We start from the raw sequence: 17144 nt of genomic DNA on the forward strand, positions 1-17144 counted from the left end.
CTTATGAAAAGCTAGTTGAGGTACGCAACTTTTGCAACTATAGGGACATTTCATGCCTGCTGATATCTGCCCACCTGCCAGGATTTTTCAACAGAATGAGAAGAGAAAAACATATGAGCAGTTGCAGCAAATACACTTTCCACTTATCCCTTGCAGCTTTTTCAATAATGACTAAACAGAATGTTGGGCTAGATAAATTCTGTTGCTGAGTTTTCAAATTCTTGATCAGGATTCTCTGTAAAACACAGGTTAGTTTTCCTATAAAATGTAGAAGGTATCAAATGCCTTAAAGCTCAGTATTAAATTAATATAATTTGTTTACACATAGTCTCTTTCCATTCTTACAATATAAAGTCTCTTACATTATTAATGTCTGACTGCAATCTATAATCATATTTTTTGCCAAGAAGAAAATATATTTCCAGAACACTCATGTCATTATCACTTCACAAACAGTTCAAGGCTAGACAAACTAAAGCAAATTCCAAAGTTACTGACATCATGAAAACTGACAGAAATACCATCCCATACCGACAGAAAAGCCACACAGCAATAAAGACCAAAGTAAAATATACTCTCTAGAATATAGACTTTTAAAAAAATCTGTACAAGGCACTAAATATTTATTTTAAAACCTTATACACTCAATAAACATAAGATCAAGAAATTAGAGTTACTATTCTCTCAAACACAGATCTCAGCAATCAGAATACTGTGCTGTTAGGACTATTCACATATGAGAGACAACATAATTACATTAAAAACATATGCTGAAATTTAGAGACAGGTTTATTTTATCAATTATGCATAAAATAGTACAGGTGAAAAATGCACATGCACTTGGCTAATTTTTCTGCAAATATTCATATTCTTCCATGAAAATATGCATCTATAATACTTTAAAGACACATTTTAATAATTCTTTTAATATTCCATTTGAAACACCAGTTCATAACTCAGTCTTAATAGCATATTTGAAATTCATTAAAAAGAGCACATATGTTGTAGGTATAAGACTCAAAACTAGATGAATACAAAGAAAAACTTTTATTAACCATTTGGATACTTATGTAATAGAAAACCAAATTTCTGGATGTTGCCAAAAATCTTTTTTCATCTACCCCTGAAATCCTGATGTTTCACTGGGTCCCCCTCCCCCAGGTAAAAATTTATCTTACTATTCTAAAAGGTGCACACTTTTGCTACCCACAGTTTCTCTCAGGATTTTGTCCTCTGGCATTCATTCCATAAATATTTATTTAGCTTCCTACCCTCTGCCAAGCAAAGTGGGCATCACTATTTGACAATCAATCTTAAATGAAATGATTTTATCATGTTTTAACATACAGTGTTATTTCCTGTTGGCTTCAATAAATAGTCTTGAGGTAATAAATTATATTTATAGATTCCCTGATAATGAATCATACTTGAAATCCTAGAATAATTCCTACTTGGTCATAGTTTATTATAATTTTGAAACTGCTGAATTCTATTTGCTAATATTTTATTTTAGATGTTTGATTCTATATTCATGACTGTTTTCCCTGCCTTCTTCCCCAGAGGTTTTGTTGAGACATTTAAACACTTTTCTTTCAGTGTATATTCTATTTCAAGAATCTTTATTTAGCAATTTTTGTATTCAAAACAATCTCTCAAAATGATTATAGGTCTACTAAGAGAGAGTCATTGTTCGTTACTCTTCTTGATTCTCTACCTTGAGGTCACTGATTAAATATACTGATAAAACTAATTTTCTTGAGTGTCATGCTACATTAACAAATATTATATGCCTTTTTTCCCAATTAAAGATCTTTCAAATTTTTTTCCTGTTAAATCAGGAAAACATCAATATATAGTACAGTGGTAGAATCAAAAGAATTTTGAACTTAGACTTGGGTTCAAATTCAGAATACACCATCCTACAACCTATGCAAGTTTGGGTTTAATCATGCTAAATCATAGTTTCTTCCTGTATGAATGAATATAATAGTACACGCTACACAGATGTTATGAGAATTACATCATAAAGCATATGTAAAGTGCAAAACATTACAGGAAGCTTTCGGCGAATGTTAGTTCTCCCTTTTTACAAAACGAAAGGTCACTTTTTCCCTTACTTACTGGCCTCTTTTTTAAAGAAAAGAAACTACTATTTCTTCTACACAATAGTTTATTATAGAAAGAAAAAGAGAACCCTGAGCAAAGGATACAGTAAAGCTTAAAACAGTCAACAGTTGGCTAAATTCATTGAAAAAAGGGTATGATGATTTTAAGAGTTTTTCTTACAAAGAAACAAATGGGTTCTTTCAGGTGGCAGGGCAAGGGGTACTGCTTTTGTCAAGGAAGAGCCGTAAGGAGTTAACAGAGCGCAGAGAGAAATACTGATAAACAAAGAGAGGGACACATAAAATAACCTCCAGAAAATAAAAATAATTATAAACATGAAGAGCGAGCAAGTTTGAAATTTTATAGTTTTGCTGGATTGTTCCAAAAAATTAAATAATTAGATGTTTTAATTTAATATGATTTTTAATGAAATTATGTGCCTTACAAAATTGTATCCATTATACTGTGTGTGTGTGTAGACACACACACACACGTATCGCTCTACAGGGTTGTACAAAAACATGTATACTATGTTTCATAAACTAGTTAAGTGATTTTTAAGGGTAAACTGAACTACAACTCCACTGTGTTTAAAATGATTATTATACATTACCAATTAAAATAGTATTACTTCTGCAAATATGGAATTAAGTACTTTTCTTTTTATTGAGTTTGCTTTTAAATAATTGCCTACCAAGAAGTTAATGTCATAAGTAAAACTGTCATATGCAGGAAATTTGTTTTTTAAATTCTATTATAATATTATTTTGACTTGATTTGATTTGAAGTTTAGGTGTTTTGCTTTCTGCACGATATATTTCTGATATAAATCTGACTCCCTATCCTATTCTGAAATAATCTAACTCAACAAATTACATTTTCATGACTCTACTGTATTTTTGAGGAAAAAAAATTATGATCAATGTAGCTCAGAGTTATCTTTCATCTTGTACATTCTCTTACCCTTAGGTAAATTTTCTTATTGAAGAAGAATAACTACCATTTGTAATTAAAAGTATCATAACTATATGTTAGGCCTACTGAAAATTCTGTAATAGCTATTAATTTGATGATTCTGAAATACTGTCTCAAGATTCAATTCAATTTTAAGGTATGTTTCAATTCAGGAAAACCGCTCATTTGTAAATGTTGATATCTTCAGTCAAACCACCAAAATGATTGGTGGTTTACTAAAGAGATGTGAAAAATATACAGACTACTTGATTCCTTTTTTCCCACTGACCCTAGAAAACTAACTTTTATTACACTACTTTCCACAGCCAAACAGTTTAAAAGTACAAATATGTCTAATAACCTGAGATCAACTCAGTGAGACATGCTTTTCCACTGCATCTTTAGTCTCATTATGTACTAGAAGGCTATCTTTACCAGAAAGATCACTTTAATCTTGAATCAGGTGCAATAATGATACCACTAGCAATCACAAAATATACACTAATAAAATTTTCAGGTTTGAAATGTCTTCAAGCTAGCTTTACAAACTAGAACTTTAAGTAACGTATCGTTGTATACGTTACAGTCCATCCAGTCTTATTCACCAGTCCTGGCTCTATTATCAGTTGCACTTGAGTCACTTTTTAAAAATATAAATACCCAGTGCCTAATCTAAGAGGATCAGCTTATAGAGGTCTGATTTTTCTCCAGTCAACCTTCAAAGGGAATGCCAAGGTACAGCCATGTTTGAAAATCACCATTATATGCCTTCTACATCGATCATGTATAGTATAATGAGAACGGGGAAGGCAAGGTTATGTCCTCAAAGATTAATGATATTGGCTATATAAAATTTACTATGGCAGTAGGGTTGAAATAGTACATTTTAGAGCAATGAAAAATTAGTATTAGCATACATATTTTTATTGTTTAAACATCACAGAACACAATCAGCTAAATCTTCAGGTGCATTCCAGTTAAATATGCCATAAAAGTCCCAGTGTACTGTACAAAAGAGAAAAACTAGCAACACAACTTTTTTTCCCCCAAGAGGATCTATTTTCAGTTGGGTTCATATACAATGGTTATATTTTATTTCCACAAAAATATACTTCATAAGGAAAGCAATTATTTTGGAAGACATTTTCTGAAATAAGAAAAATAATTTTCCCAGGAAAATATTTCAGCATTTGATGCTACAAACCCAGGAGAGTAAATACAGATTGGGGGAGGGGGGGCTTTACTGGGAACTGCATAGAAATAATCAAATAAGGTAAAACAACACACCTTTATACTGTATTGATTGTACTGCTTTATGTTTTTTTGTTTTTAGTTGTTAGCACAGGGAAAACAAAATCCTATGTTAAAATACAACACTGTTTAAACTGTTATTCTTCCTCCAATTTGAACAACTTGTTTGAAAAACGAAACTGATATTTGCTTCTATCTTTCCACAGCATTAAGAAACCTTACAAAACATAAAGTGTCTGGTAATTTGTTGCGAAAATGAAGAGCATACAATGGACCTCACTAAACAGCACAGTGTAGTCAAGAGGAAAGACTACCACTTCAGGAGTTAAAAAAGCTTGATCTACCACCTGCAGGGCTTTGGGCAAATTCCTTTTACTCTTGTGCTTAATAATCTGAAAATGTGTTTATTAACACCTTGTTACAAGGTTATTAGAGAGGTTACAGATATTGTAAATAAAGCTCTTAGTAAAATACCTAGCTCTTAGAAGACACTTAATAAAGAGTAGCAGTTAGAATAATGATAAACTGAGAGCTTGCTCTCTCTCTCTCTCTCTCTCTCTGAAAAACTAACAACTCTAATGTTTTTCACCTTGGTAAACTTTTTGGATGCATAAAACCTAAAATATGGTAATCTTGAACAATATGGAAGAAATAAAAATAAATTCCCAATATGTGAGCTACAAAATAGCTCAACATTAATTTCCTCGTTAAAATACAGAAATTGGGTGGAAGCTCCTTGAAGATCTTTTTCAAAAGTTCAAAATCTCACTTCATGGCTTTTTAACAATTACAACAAAATTCTACACTTTTCCTAGGATTTTTATTCCTAGAAGAAAAACAAAATGTTCATCCACCTCCAGAGAAATAAGCATACTGTCTCATCACCATAGCAAAATAATATGTTGACAGTGCCAACCTGGCAATGAAAGATCAGAATGAGCCAGCCTAGATTCACTACTCCATTTAACCGATTTTCTGGATCTCAGGCACTGATTTAAAAGCCTTCTGAAAGCCAAGATAATCCCATTTTCATCATGAATCATAACTTCAAATTATTATTTCAAAAGGTAAATATTTAATTATTTAGGACCTAAAAATCCTGAAGACAGTGGATTCTTTTCAATGATTACTCACAGACAGATAGTCATAGAATTTAAAAAGCATGCCTAACTTTATTACTAGGAATTTCCTTCCAAACAAGCTTACAATAGTTTAGAGATCAAAGTGCTTATTAATAGTCATAATTTTCTTTATATGCTGCCACTTGAAATAACTTTCCAAAGTAGACTATGTGCCTTTATGATGTTCAAAGGTGAAAGGATACTTCTTACATCTACTAAATGTGCTATTCTTTGGTCTCTTTTATTTTTATTTATCAAAATGTTTCTTAATAGCTTAAAATTGGTTTATTATTGTACTTTACACAATAAAAGGTCCTCTTAAGTACTGCTAAAGATTTAAAATATCAGCTATGTTTTATCTATAACATGATATATAGAGAAGAAATTTTTCACTACAGTGGTCAACCAAGTAGCTAAATTTAGTAATCAAAAAATATATTCATTTACTATTCAGAAATTGATAGGACTAAGGATAGCATAATTAAAATTGAGTTGTATAGATGTACTGTATTTTTAGGTTCCCTGGTAAAGATTCTTCTTTAGTTACTTCCATTCCTAGATATGTTCCGGGTTTCCATTTTGTCCCCAAATATTATTTATTTAGCTTTTCTATCTCTATATTCCTTTCTCTAATTCTATCAGTTTCCTCTATGGAGTAAGTATATCTGATGAGTTTAATTTAAATGCATCTTTGCTTATCCCCACTAAATCTAAAGTGTCTGCATTCCTACTCTTTGTAATGTAAACTTGCTAGTGCTCCATTTATCCATTAGCAAAACTAATATGGTAATAGTCAAACAAAATAGACTGATAAAGTGCTCATGTAGGTATACAATACAAATACATAAAAGCCTTCATAAAGACATTCAAACCCAGATTTCTCAATTCCCCTGCCTCCACCACTGACTCACTTCAGTTCATCTCTTCTCCTGCCCTATACGACTACTATGCTGAAACTGGAGAGAATTCCGTTCATAATCTGTCACTGAATTTCTCTCTCTAAAATGACATATACACATGCTATCAAGTAATGTATCTGAGAATATCTACATGAAAAATTTCTGGTATTTCCTACTTTGCAGAGTCCTAACAGATACATACCTATGTCATATGCCAGGAAATCGGCAGAAAAACATTTTGCACCGTTACTCAAGGAAGTGTCATTATGGGTATTTCCTCCAAAAATAAGCATAGCTCCATTGATAAGAACAGCTGAATGAAGGTATCTGGCAAACCCACTTTCTTTCAAAATAGTCCTACAGGATAAAATTTAAAAATGTATTACAAAGGATAAAAAGATCTCCCTGATTTTATATATATTACAGAAAGGATCTAATTTGCATATAGATTTTTCCTTGGAATTGTGAAAAAACATGCTTTAGTGTTTTCAACAACTTATAAATGGCCTCTAAATTTCAATATTTTAAAAAATATTCTGAGATTCATAGTACCTTAAAATGCTTTCAGGAAACACAATATTAAACATAACTGTTAATGATTTTATAATAATATATATTTTGAAATTTTGTTTTCATTTATATAAGTAGGAAACAAGTCTCCTTTAAACTAGAGGACCAAATTATCATCAGTTTTAAATACCAAAGTAAATATAAAGTTAAATATAATAAATTTACTCTGAACAATACTCAGTTAAGACTACATGGCTCATACGGATCGCATAATATGCTTTCTAACTTTTTAAATATAACATACATGAAAGTGCACACATCATAAGTCTAACACTCAATGAATTTTCACAAGATGAACACAACTAAGTAACCAGTACTAAGATCAAAAAATAAAAATTACCACTATTCTGAGTCTAACAGCAAATATTTCTATTGCTGCCTTTGTACTTTACAAAATGGAACCACATAGTTTTTATTAATTTGTATGTATGTCCTGTTGCTTAAGATTATTTTTGAGATCTACCCATATTGTGTATAATTGAAAATCACACTGCGTTTTTGAGAAACATTCAAATTAAATTAAATCTTCTTTTAATTAAAGCGTAATTATGAGAGAAATACTACAAATATATGCTCACAATTATATTTTACCTGAATTCACTGATATATATATAATAAAGGTTCATGACAATGTGAAGCAATACTTCATAAATACTCTATAAATAAATCCCTGGTACAAAGAATCAACATGTAAACATAGTATGTATAGTATAGTTAGTAAGGTACAGTATCTCAAAAGCTATAGATTATAATACCAATTAATGCTTAAAGAATATGGAATTCACTTCCAGAATGTCAATATAAGGAGTTCCATAAACAGTCTCCCCAGGGAAAGAACTATAATTGGTAAAAATTAAAAAACAAAAAATTTGGATCTCAAAAATGTTGCCAAGAGCAACAACAAAGAAAGAAATATTTGCTCAAGAATATATACTAGGGCTTCCCTGGTGTCGCAGTGGTTGAGAGTCCACCTGCCGATGCAGGGGACACGGGTTCGTGCCCCGGTCCGGGAGGATCCCACATGCCGCAGAGTGGCTGGGCCCGTGAGCCATGGCCGCTGAGCCTGCGCGTCCGGAGCCTGTGCTCCGCAACGGGAGAGGCCACAACAGTGAGAGCCCCGTGTACCGCAAAACAAAACAAAACAAACAAAAAAAGAATATCGACTAAATTCCATTAAGAACAGCAACAGGGCTTCCCTGGTGCCGCAGTGGTTGAGAGTCCGCCTGCCGATGCAGGGAACACGGGTTCGTGCCCCGGTCGGGGAAGATCCCACGTGCCGTGGAGCGGCTGGGCCCGTGAGCCATGGCCGCTGAGCCTGCACATCCGGAGACTGTGCTCTGCAACGGGAGAGGCCGCAACAGTGAGAGGCCCACATATCGCAAATAAATAAATAAGTAACAGCAACAGTCCACGATATTTGACTCATTACCAACTCCCATTCTTCTCATCACCGCCACCTCCCCACACATACACAACCAGTTAGGCAAGGCTGTTCAACCACAGGCTGGTAAAGTCAAGAAGACTATGCTCCTTCATCCCTCAGCTCCTAGTCCAGACCATTAATATACAACCAGGAGCAACAGACTGCCAATATTTCTCAGGCCCCCGAACTCTTAGTGGCAGAAGTTCTATTCAAGGAGAAAGCATGCGAGGTCCGAGTCCTCATTCTCTACCTCGCCACCACCCACAGGGTGAAAGCTATACACCAGGCCTCAGAGATTAAGAACAAGAGGGCCAAAAAGTCTTCACTCCTAATTCATAGGGCAGCAGTTCCAAGATAAAAGAGGCAAGATGAGAAGCGCAAAGGCTACCATACCCATCCAGTTCTCTGCACGTAACACAGTGGTTCAATGAAAGAACAGGCTACAAACCCCACCTATATTTCCAAAGCAGTGGCATAGAGGTTTTCTCCCACAGGGAGAGACAGCCTAAGAAAAGGAGAGGCAGCCTAAGAAAAGGAGAGCCCCAAAGGTCTCAAGGGAACTTGACTTTATTTGGTACAAGGTGGCAAACTTCAAGCCTTAAGGGCACTCGAAAACAATGGAAGTAGTGGTTGTAAGCAATTAAGAGATAGCTACATGAGAACAATAAGCTAAAACATAGACAAGCTAGAAGTTTATCAGAGAGAACCAGGGGAAAAGACAGCTAATAAGAGCCTTACTGGGGTCAGAACCTCAAAGACTGGCCTCAAAGACTACCCCTGAAAAAGGTTTGAAATGGAATTCAGACTGTGGGGCAATTTATGCCCCCAGAGCATTGTTGAAAATAATAGAACTGGGGCTTCCCTGGTGGCGCAGTGGTTGAGAGTCCGCCTGCCGATGCAGGGGACACGGGTTCGTGCCCTGGTCCGGGAAGATCCCACGTGCCGCGGAGCGGCTAGGCCCATGAGCCATGGCCACTTAGCCTGCGCGTCCGGAGCCTGTGCTCTGCAACGGGAGAGGTCACAACAGTGAGAGGCCCACGTACCGCAAAAAAAAAAAAAAAGAAAATAATAGAACTATCAGTTGGCAATTAGTGGAGGCTACCAGGTGAGTTTGATACAAACAGAGGCAGAAAGCTTAACAAAGAGCTCAGAGGAAAAAGTCAAAGAGCTCTGCTAAAATTACTATCATCCCAGGGTGACTGTGTGCATACCCAGGCTGTACCATCTGAGGAGGAACATCAGAGGACGCATTTGGAAGAAGAAACAGACTTCTCGAAAAGAGTTCAGCCAAGTTACTAAACAAATAAAATTACAACAGCCCCAGAGAGGAAGGAAAAGTCAGGATCCAGAGTTGCTACAATATATTATCTAAAATGTCTGGTTTTCAGGGAAAATTATGGCATGCAAGGAAATAGGAAAGTGTGACCCATACACAGGAATAAAAGCAAGCAACAAAACTACCTTTAAGAGAACCCAGATGTCAGATGAAACAAAAAAGACTTTAAAGCAGCTATTATAAATATAGTCAAAGACTTAAAGAATACAATGTTTAAAGAAGTAAAGGAAAATATGACAACACCTTATCAAATATAAAACATTAGCAAAGAGAAATAACAAAAAAGGGAAAATTTGGAGTTGAAAAGTGTAATATTGAAATTTTAAAATTTAGTAGAGAAGCTCAACAGTATATTTCAGCAAGCAGCAAGAAAAGAAATCAGTGAACGAGCAGATAAATCAATAGAGATCCTGCAATTCAGAAAACAGAGAGGAAAATGAACAGAGTCTATGAGAAATGTAGAACACCATTAACAGCAGCAACATACATTTACTGGGAATACTAGGGCAGAGGAGGAAGAGGTAGAAGACTTTTCAAGAAATAATGGCTGACAACTTCCTAAATTTGATGAAAAACATTAGCATACACATCCAAGAAGATCAACAAACTTCAAGTAGGAAAAAATACAGAAAGAGCCACACTCAGAAATAAAATAGTAAAAATACTGAAGGCCAAGGGTAAAATCTTTAAAGCAGCAGGAGAAAGAAGTTTCTTCCCACACAAGAGAACCCCAATAAGATAAATAGCTGACTTCTCATTAGAAACAATAAAGGCCAGAAGGCAACGGGATGGCATATGAAAAGTGTTAAATTTTTTAATGTCAGAATACGAGGATACAGGGAGAGACAACAGCAAGACGTAGGAATAAGTTTCCTACTATGAATAAAAAATATTGCCTGCCGTATGGTAAACAAATGAAGTTGCAGCCATTGAGCCATCACACTGCAACCATGACAGTGAGCCCTGAGAGAACTCAGAATGGAAACAGAATGCGCTCCACTGCAGCCACCCAGGACAGTGCACCCTGAGGAGACTCAGGATGAGAAGCACAGGATACTGGCCCCAGATAGCTGAGGTGCATATCAAAGGAATGATCTCAATGAGCCTAGACTTTGCATCTTTCCAAACACAGAAAAGCACTAAATTCCTTAACTTGAGATATCTGGTTTTCTTTTTTTGCAGTATGTGGGCCTCTCCCGTTGCGGAGGCTCCGGACGTGCAGGCTCAACAGCCATGGCTCACAGGCCCAGCCGCTCTGTGACATGTGGGATCTTCCCGGACCGGGGCACAAACCCATGTCCCCTGCATCAGCAGGCGGACTCTCAACCACTGCGCCACCAGGGAAGCCCTGGTTTTCTTTAATTAACAGCAATCTTTTGATGTTCTGACTACCTGGTCTTTGTTGCAAAAACTGCTATATACCTGGCTCCTGCTTGCCTCTTTGGAGCAGTCTCTCAGAGTTATCCGAGATGCTATGTCACAGGCTTAAGTCCTCAGATTTGTCCACCAAATAAAACATAACTCTCAACTTTTAGGTTGTGCATTTTTTTTTCAGTCGACACTGCCTTCATCCTCCCACAGAAGCACTGATTTTGTCAACTACTCAGAGACAGGAGTACCTTTGTAGGTGCCCAGCAGAGAAGTCCTAGCACCACTTGGAGCAAAAATTCCAAGAACAGGACTGAAGAGGGTAAGAACAGTTTCACTTTACCACATCACCCCCACCCCCAAGGCAACAGCTCACTGCCAAGAGAAACTCATTCAATCTGCTTTTTCTCCCAGGGGGGAAAGTGAGAACCTAGTAAGTGCCTAGCTTCCATGGCCAAGCAGGATGATGCCCAAGAAGCCCACTTCTTTCTCACCCATTCCAAAACAATGACAGGATGGGCAGGGGAGGGAAAAGGGGGCTCACGGCAACCAGGGTAAAAAACCCAACAGGGCTAATGTTTCTACTAACTACCTCATGAACTCTACCGAGAGGCCCACCCATAAACTTCATAGAGTGTATTACCTGTAGATTCACCTCAACTAGCACACCCATGCTCTCAACAATCCATAAATCCCTCCCCCACGAAGCCCGCACCCCATACACACCCCTGCAGACAGCACACTTTAGCTTCTGCAGGTCATGAATGAGCACACACATATAACTGGCTCAACTCTGTTGCCATGGAAGACTGTGCATAACCTTGAACACTTCAGGCACTGCCCTGGGGAAAATAAATAAGACGCTCTCAGTATCAGGCCTGGCTTTGTGTGATGGAGAAAATTGCATCTCCAAAATATATTAAAAACTCATATAACTCAACAGAAAAAAAGAACAATTGAATTTTAAGATGGGCAGAGGATCTGAACAGACATTTTTCCAAAGAAGACAAACAGAGGGCCAACAGGTACATGAAAAAGTGCTCAACATCACTCAACAAGGAAATGCAAATCAAAACCACAATGAGGTATCACCTCACATGCATACACACAGCTGTTGGAATGGCTATTATCAAAAACACAAGAAATAAGTATTGGTGAGGATGTGGAGAAAAGGGAACCTTTGTGCACTGTTGATGGGAATATAAATTGGTACAACCACTGTGGAAAACAGTAGGAAGGTTCCTCAAAAACCAATTTAGAATTACAATTACAAATTACAAATCTAATTACAAATTTAGAACTACCAAATCATCCAGCAATTCCACTTCTGAGTATTTATCCAAAGGAAACAAAATAGCTATCTCAAAAAGATATCTGCACCCCCATCTTCATTGCAGCATTATTTACAATAACTAAGACATGGATACAACCTGAGTGTCCATCAACGGATGAATAGATAAAGATATATATACAAAGGGGAATATTATTCAGCCATTTAAAAAAAAAAAAAAAGGAGGGGGCTTCCCTGGTGGCGCAGTGGTTGAGAGTCCGCCTGCCGATGCAGGGGACGTGGGTTCGTGCCCCGGTCCGGGAAGATCCCACATGCCGCGCGGAGCGGCTGAGCCCGTGAGCCATGGCCACTGAGCCTGCGCGTCCGGAGCCTGTACTCCTCAACGGGAGAGGCCACAACAGTGAGAGGCCCACATACCGCAAAAAAAAAAAAAAAAAAAAAAAGGAAATCCTGCCATTTGCAACAACATAGATGGACCTTGAGGGCATTACACTAAGTGAAATAAGTCAGACAGAGAAAGGCAAATACTGTATGACCTCACAAATATGCAATATCTAAAAATGTTTTTAAATGAACTTATAGATACAGAGAATAGATTGGTGGCCACCAAAGTCAGGTGGTAGAAGGTGGGTGAAATGAGTAAATGTGGTCAAAAGGCACAAACTTCCAGTTTTAAGACAAATAAGTCCTGGGAATGTAATATACAGCACAGTGATTATAGTTAACAATATTGTATTATGTTTGAAAGTTGTTAAGTACTTAAAAGTTCTCATTGCAAGAAAGAAATAATTCATAACTATGTATGTGATGGGTGGTAACTAAACTGTTGTAATCATTTTACAATATATACATATAACAATTCATTATGTTGTACACCTAAAACTAATACAATGTTTTATGTCAGTTTTATTTCAATTTAAAATAATTAATTAATTTAATTTTAAAAAGATAAGTGTTTGCAAGAATGTGAAGAAAAGGGAACCCTTCTATACTATTGGTGGGAATGGAAATTGGTATGGTCAACTTGGAAAACAGTATGAACATTCCAGAAAAAATTAAAAATTGAACTACCAAGAACTATAATATGATCCAGCAATCCCACTTCTGCATATATACCCAATAGATGCAGCTAGAGCCTAGAAAAAATCCAACACCCTTTCATGATAAAAAGCTCCCAACAAAATAGAGATAGAAGGTAACTTCCTCAATCTGGTATGGCTGAATGGTGCACCACCACAAAAGATGGATCCATGTCCTAATCTCCAGAACCTGTGAATGTTACCTTATTTGGAAAAAGAGTCTTTTCAGATGTAATTTAATTGAGGATCTTGAGATAAGGAATTCATCTTGGATTACCCAGTGGACTTAATCCAATGACAAGTGTCCTTATAAGAGACACACAGAAAAGAGGAGAAGGTAATGTAACTGTGGAGGCAACTGGAATGATTCAGCCACAACTCCAGGAATACTGACAGCCAAAGCTGGAAGAGGCAAGGAAAGGAATTTCCCCTAGCATTTCTGGAGGGGGCATGGCCGTGGTCACACGTTAATTTTGGATTTCTGACCTCCAGACCTGTGAGAGAATATCTTTCCATTGTTTTAAGCTACACAGTTTGTGGTAATTTGTTACAGCAGCCATAGAAACCTAATACAAAGGATATATACAAAAAAAAAAAAAAAAAAAACCCAGAGCTAACATCATACTTAATGGTAAAAGATTAAATGTTCCCCCTCTAAGATCAGGAATAAGACAAGGATTTTTGCTCTTGTCACTTTTATTCAACTTTGTATTAGAGATTATAAGAAGGAAAATGAGCAAGACCATAAAATTAAATGCATCTAAATTGGAAAGGAAGAAGTAAAAGTCTCATTATTTGCAGATGACATGATCTTATACATAGAAATTCAAAGAAATCCACAAAAAACTGCTAGAACTAATAAGTGAGTTTAGCAAGTTTGGAGGTTAAAATAAAATAAAAATAAATTGTATATCTAAAACCAGAAGTGAAAAATCCCAAGATAAAAATAATAAAACAATTCAATTTACATTAGTATCAAAAAGAAAAAGTATAGGGCTTCCCTGGTGGCGCAGTGGTTGAGAGTCCGCCTGCCGATGCAGGGGACACGGGTTCGTGCCCCGGTCCGGGAAGATCTCACATGCCGCGGAGCGGCTGGGCCCGTGAGCCATGGCCGCTGAGCCTGCGCTCCGGAGCCTGTGCTCCGTAACGGGAGAGGCCACAACAGTGAGAGGCCCGCGTACAGCAAAAAAAAAAAAAAAAGTATTTAAAAATAAATTTAATGAAACAAGTATTAAATTTAAACCATGAAAATTAGAAAACATTGAAGAGAGAAATTAAAGATAGCCTAAAAAAATGAAAGATATCCCATTTACATGGATTGGAAAACAAAATATTGTTAAGATGACCATACTCTCCAAACTGATCTACAGATTCAACTCACTCTCTATAAAATCCCAGATGGATATTTCTCTCATTGTCAAACTAATCCTGTGATTCATGTGGAAATTCAAGGGCCCAGGATAGCCAACTCAAAGAAAGGAAAGAATACTCTTTTCAACAAATGGTGCTAAGGCAACTGGATATCTAGGTACAAAAGAGAGAAACTGAACCCTTCCCTTACAATATATGCAAAAATTCACTAAAACTTGATAAAAGGCCTAAATTTAAGAGCTACAAGTGATAAAACTCTTAGAAGAAACTACAGAAGTAAATATTCCTTGCCTTGGTTAGGCAATGGATGCTTAGATATGACATCAAAAGCATAAGTGACAAAATATATAACAGATAAAATGGTCTTAAAAATTAAAATTTCTGAGCTTCAAAGGACACTAAAAATAAAGTGAAAAACAACATACAGAATGGGAGAAAATATTTGCAAATCACATATCTGATAAAGGATTTATATCTAGAATATATAAAGTACTCTCTCAACTCTAGAAATAATAACTCTAGAAATAGAAGGGCATTTCCTTACCTTGATAAAAAAAATTTATCAAAAAAACTAGAGGCTGAGGCAAGACGGCAGTGTGGGAAGACATGGAATTAGCATCTCCCAACAACTAGGGCACCTGCTGGCCGCTAACAGGGGACTCTGACACCCAAGGATAAGGGAGGAACTTCAAAGTGAACCAGTAGGACGTAGGGGGACTGAGGAGGGAGGAGAAGTGGAGGCCACACAGGATCAGTGCCCCTGAGGCTGGGGAGATCAGGAGAGGCAGGTGGGAGGGGCTCTCCGGGAAGAGCAGGAGAGGAGCAGAGGGCGACTGCCCCACCCACTCAGGGCCAGGGAGCCTGCTGAGCTCCCAGGCCGATCCCCTGCCCTCCAAACTCCCCTCCAGGCTGCATGAGCCCTTGGGGGCATAGGAGGGAGGCCAGGGAGATCAGGAGAGGTAGGCGGGAGGGGCCCTCCCAGACTGGAGGAGCAGGAGAGGAGAGGAGGGTGTTTGCCATGCCCACTCAAGCCCAGGAAGAATGCTGGGCTCCCAGGTAAGGTTCCTGCCCTCTGAGACCAGGGGTGGGGGCACGCCTCAGCCCCTTCTGTTCCTTGAGCCTAAGTCCCATGCCCCACAGCCCCTAGGGCCTTTTGCAGCCCTGTGGGCCCTGAGCATTGGCCCCGCCCACCACCCAAACCTGGTCCTTGCTTAGGCTCCACCCTCCACAGCCAAGGCCTTCCCCCACACCCTTTTATTTCCGCCCCCCTTGTCTTTTGTACTATTATGGTACTGTTGTACCTCCCAGTTGTTGATTCATCTTTATTTTTATTTTTGTATTCTTCCTAACATATCTCTTAGTTTCCTAGTCTAATTTTATTTTTTACTTTGTTATTGTTCTTGGCTTTTTTGGGTTTGTTTTTTTTTTGCCGCCACAGGCGGCTTGCAGGATCTTTGTTCACGAGCCCAGGGTCGGGTGAAAGTTCCTGCAGTGGGAGTTCCAAGTCCGAACCACTGGACTAACAGAGAACCTCAGACCCCAGGGAATACTCATCTGAGTGAGGTCACGGAGTTCCTCATCTCAGCACCAAGACCCAGCTCTACCCAATAGCCGACCAGAGCCGGAAAGCTCAGGCCAAACAACCAGTAAGACAGGAACACATTCCCACTCATAAAAAAAAAGAGAGATGGCAAAAAAATATGTCACAAATGAAAGAGCAAGGTAAAAACCTACAATGAAGAGGAAATAGGCAATCTACCTGAAAAAGAATTCAGAGTAATGATAGTAAAGAGAATCCAGAATCTCAAAAACAGAATGGAGGCACAGATTGAGAAAATACAAGAAATGTTTAACAAAGATCTAGAAGAACTAAAGAACAAACAAACAGAGATGAACAACATAACAACTGAAATGAAAAATACACTAGAAGGAATCAATAACAGAATAACTGAGTCAGAAGAATGAATAAGTGAGCTGGAAGACAAAATGGTGGAAATAACTGCCGAGGAGCAGAATAAAGAAAAAAGATTTCATTACTATCACACGTAATGAAATTGAAACCATAATTAAAAATCTTCCAACAAACAAAAGTCCAGGACCAGATGGCTTCACAGGCAAATTCTATCAAACACTTAGAGAAGGGCTAACACCGATCCTTCTCAAACTCTTCCAAAAAATTGCAGAGGGAGAAACACTCCCATATTAATTCTACGAAGCCACCATCACCAGATACCAAAACCAGAAAAAGATATCATAAAAAAAAGAAAATTATAGACCAATATCACTGATGAACACAGATGCAAAAATCCTGAACAAAATACTAAAAAACAGAATCCAACAGCACATTAAAAGGCTCAAGTGGGATTTACCCCAGG

The 17144-nt window shown here is 37.4% G+C and overlaps 1 protein-coding gene across 2 annotated transcripts in view; it reads right to left on the reverse strand.

The window, feature by feature from the left end:
* The window catches only part of ATRNL1 (attractin like 1), a 682506-nt gene that overhangs the window by 562667 nt on the left and 102695 nt on the right, over positions 1 to 17144 (reverse strand). For both annotated transcript variants that reach the window (XM_067709302.1, XM_067709301.1), the window contains exon 10: positions 6534 to 6688. In XM_067709302.1, coding sequence (XP_067565403.1) covers positions 6534 to 6688 — 155 coding nt within the window. The remainder of the gene's footprint in view (positions 1 to 6533; positions 6689 to 17144) is intronic.

This window comes from Pseudorca crassidens, chromosome 16, assembly GCF_039906515.1.
Source record: "Pseudorca crassidens isolate mPseCra1 chromosome 16, mPseCra1.hap1, whole genome shotgun sequence".
NCBI classification, from domain to species: Eukaryota; Metazoa; Chordata; class Mammalia; order Artiodactyla; family Delphinidae; genus Pseudorca; species Pseudorca crassidens.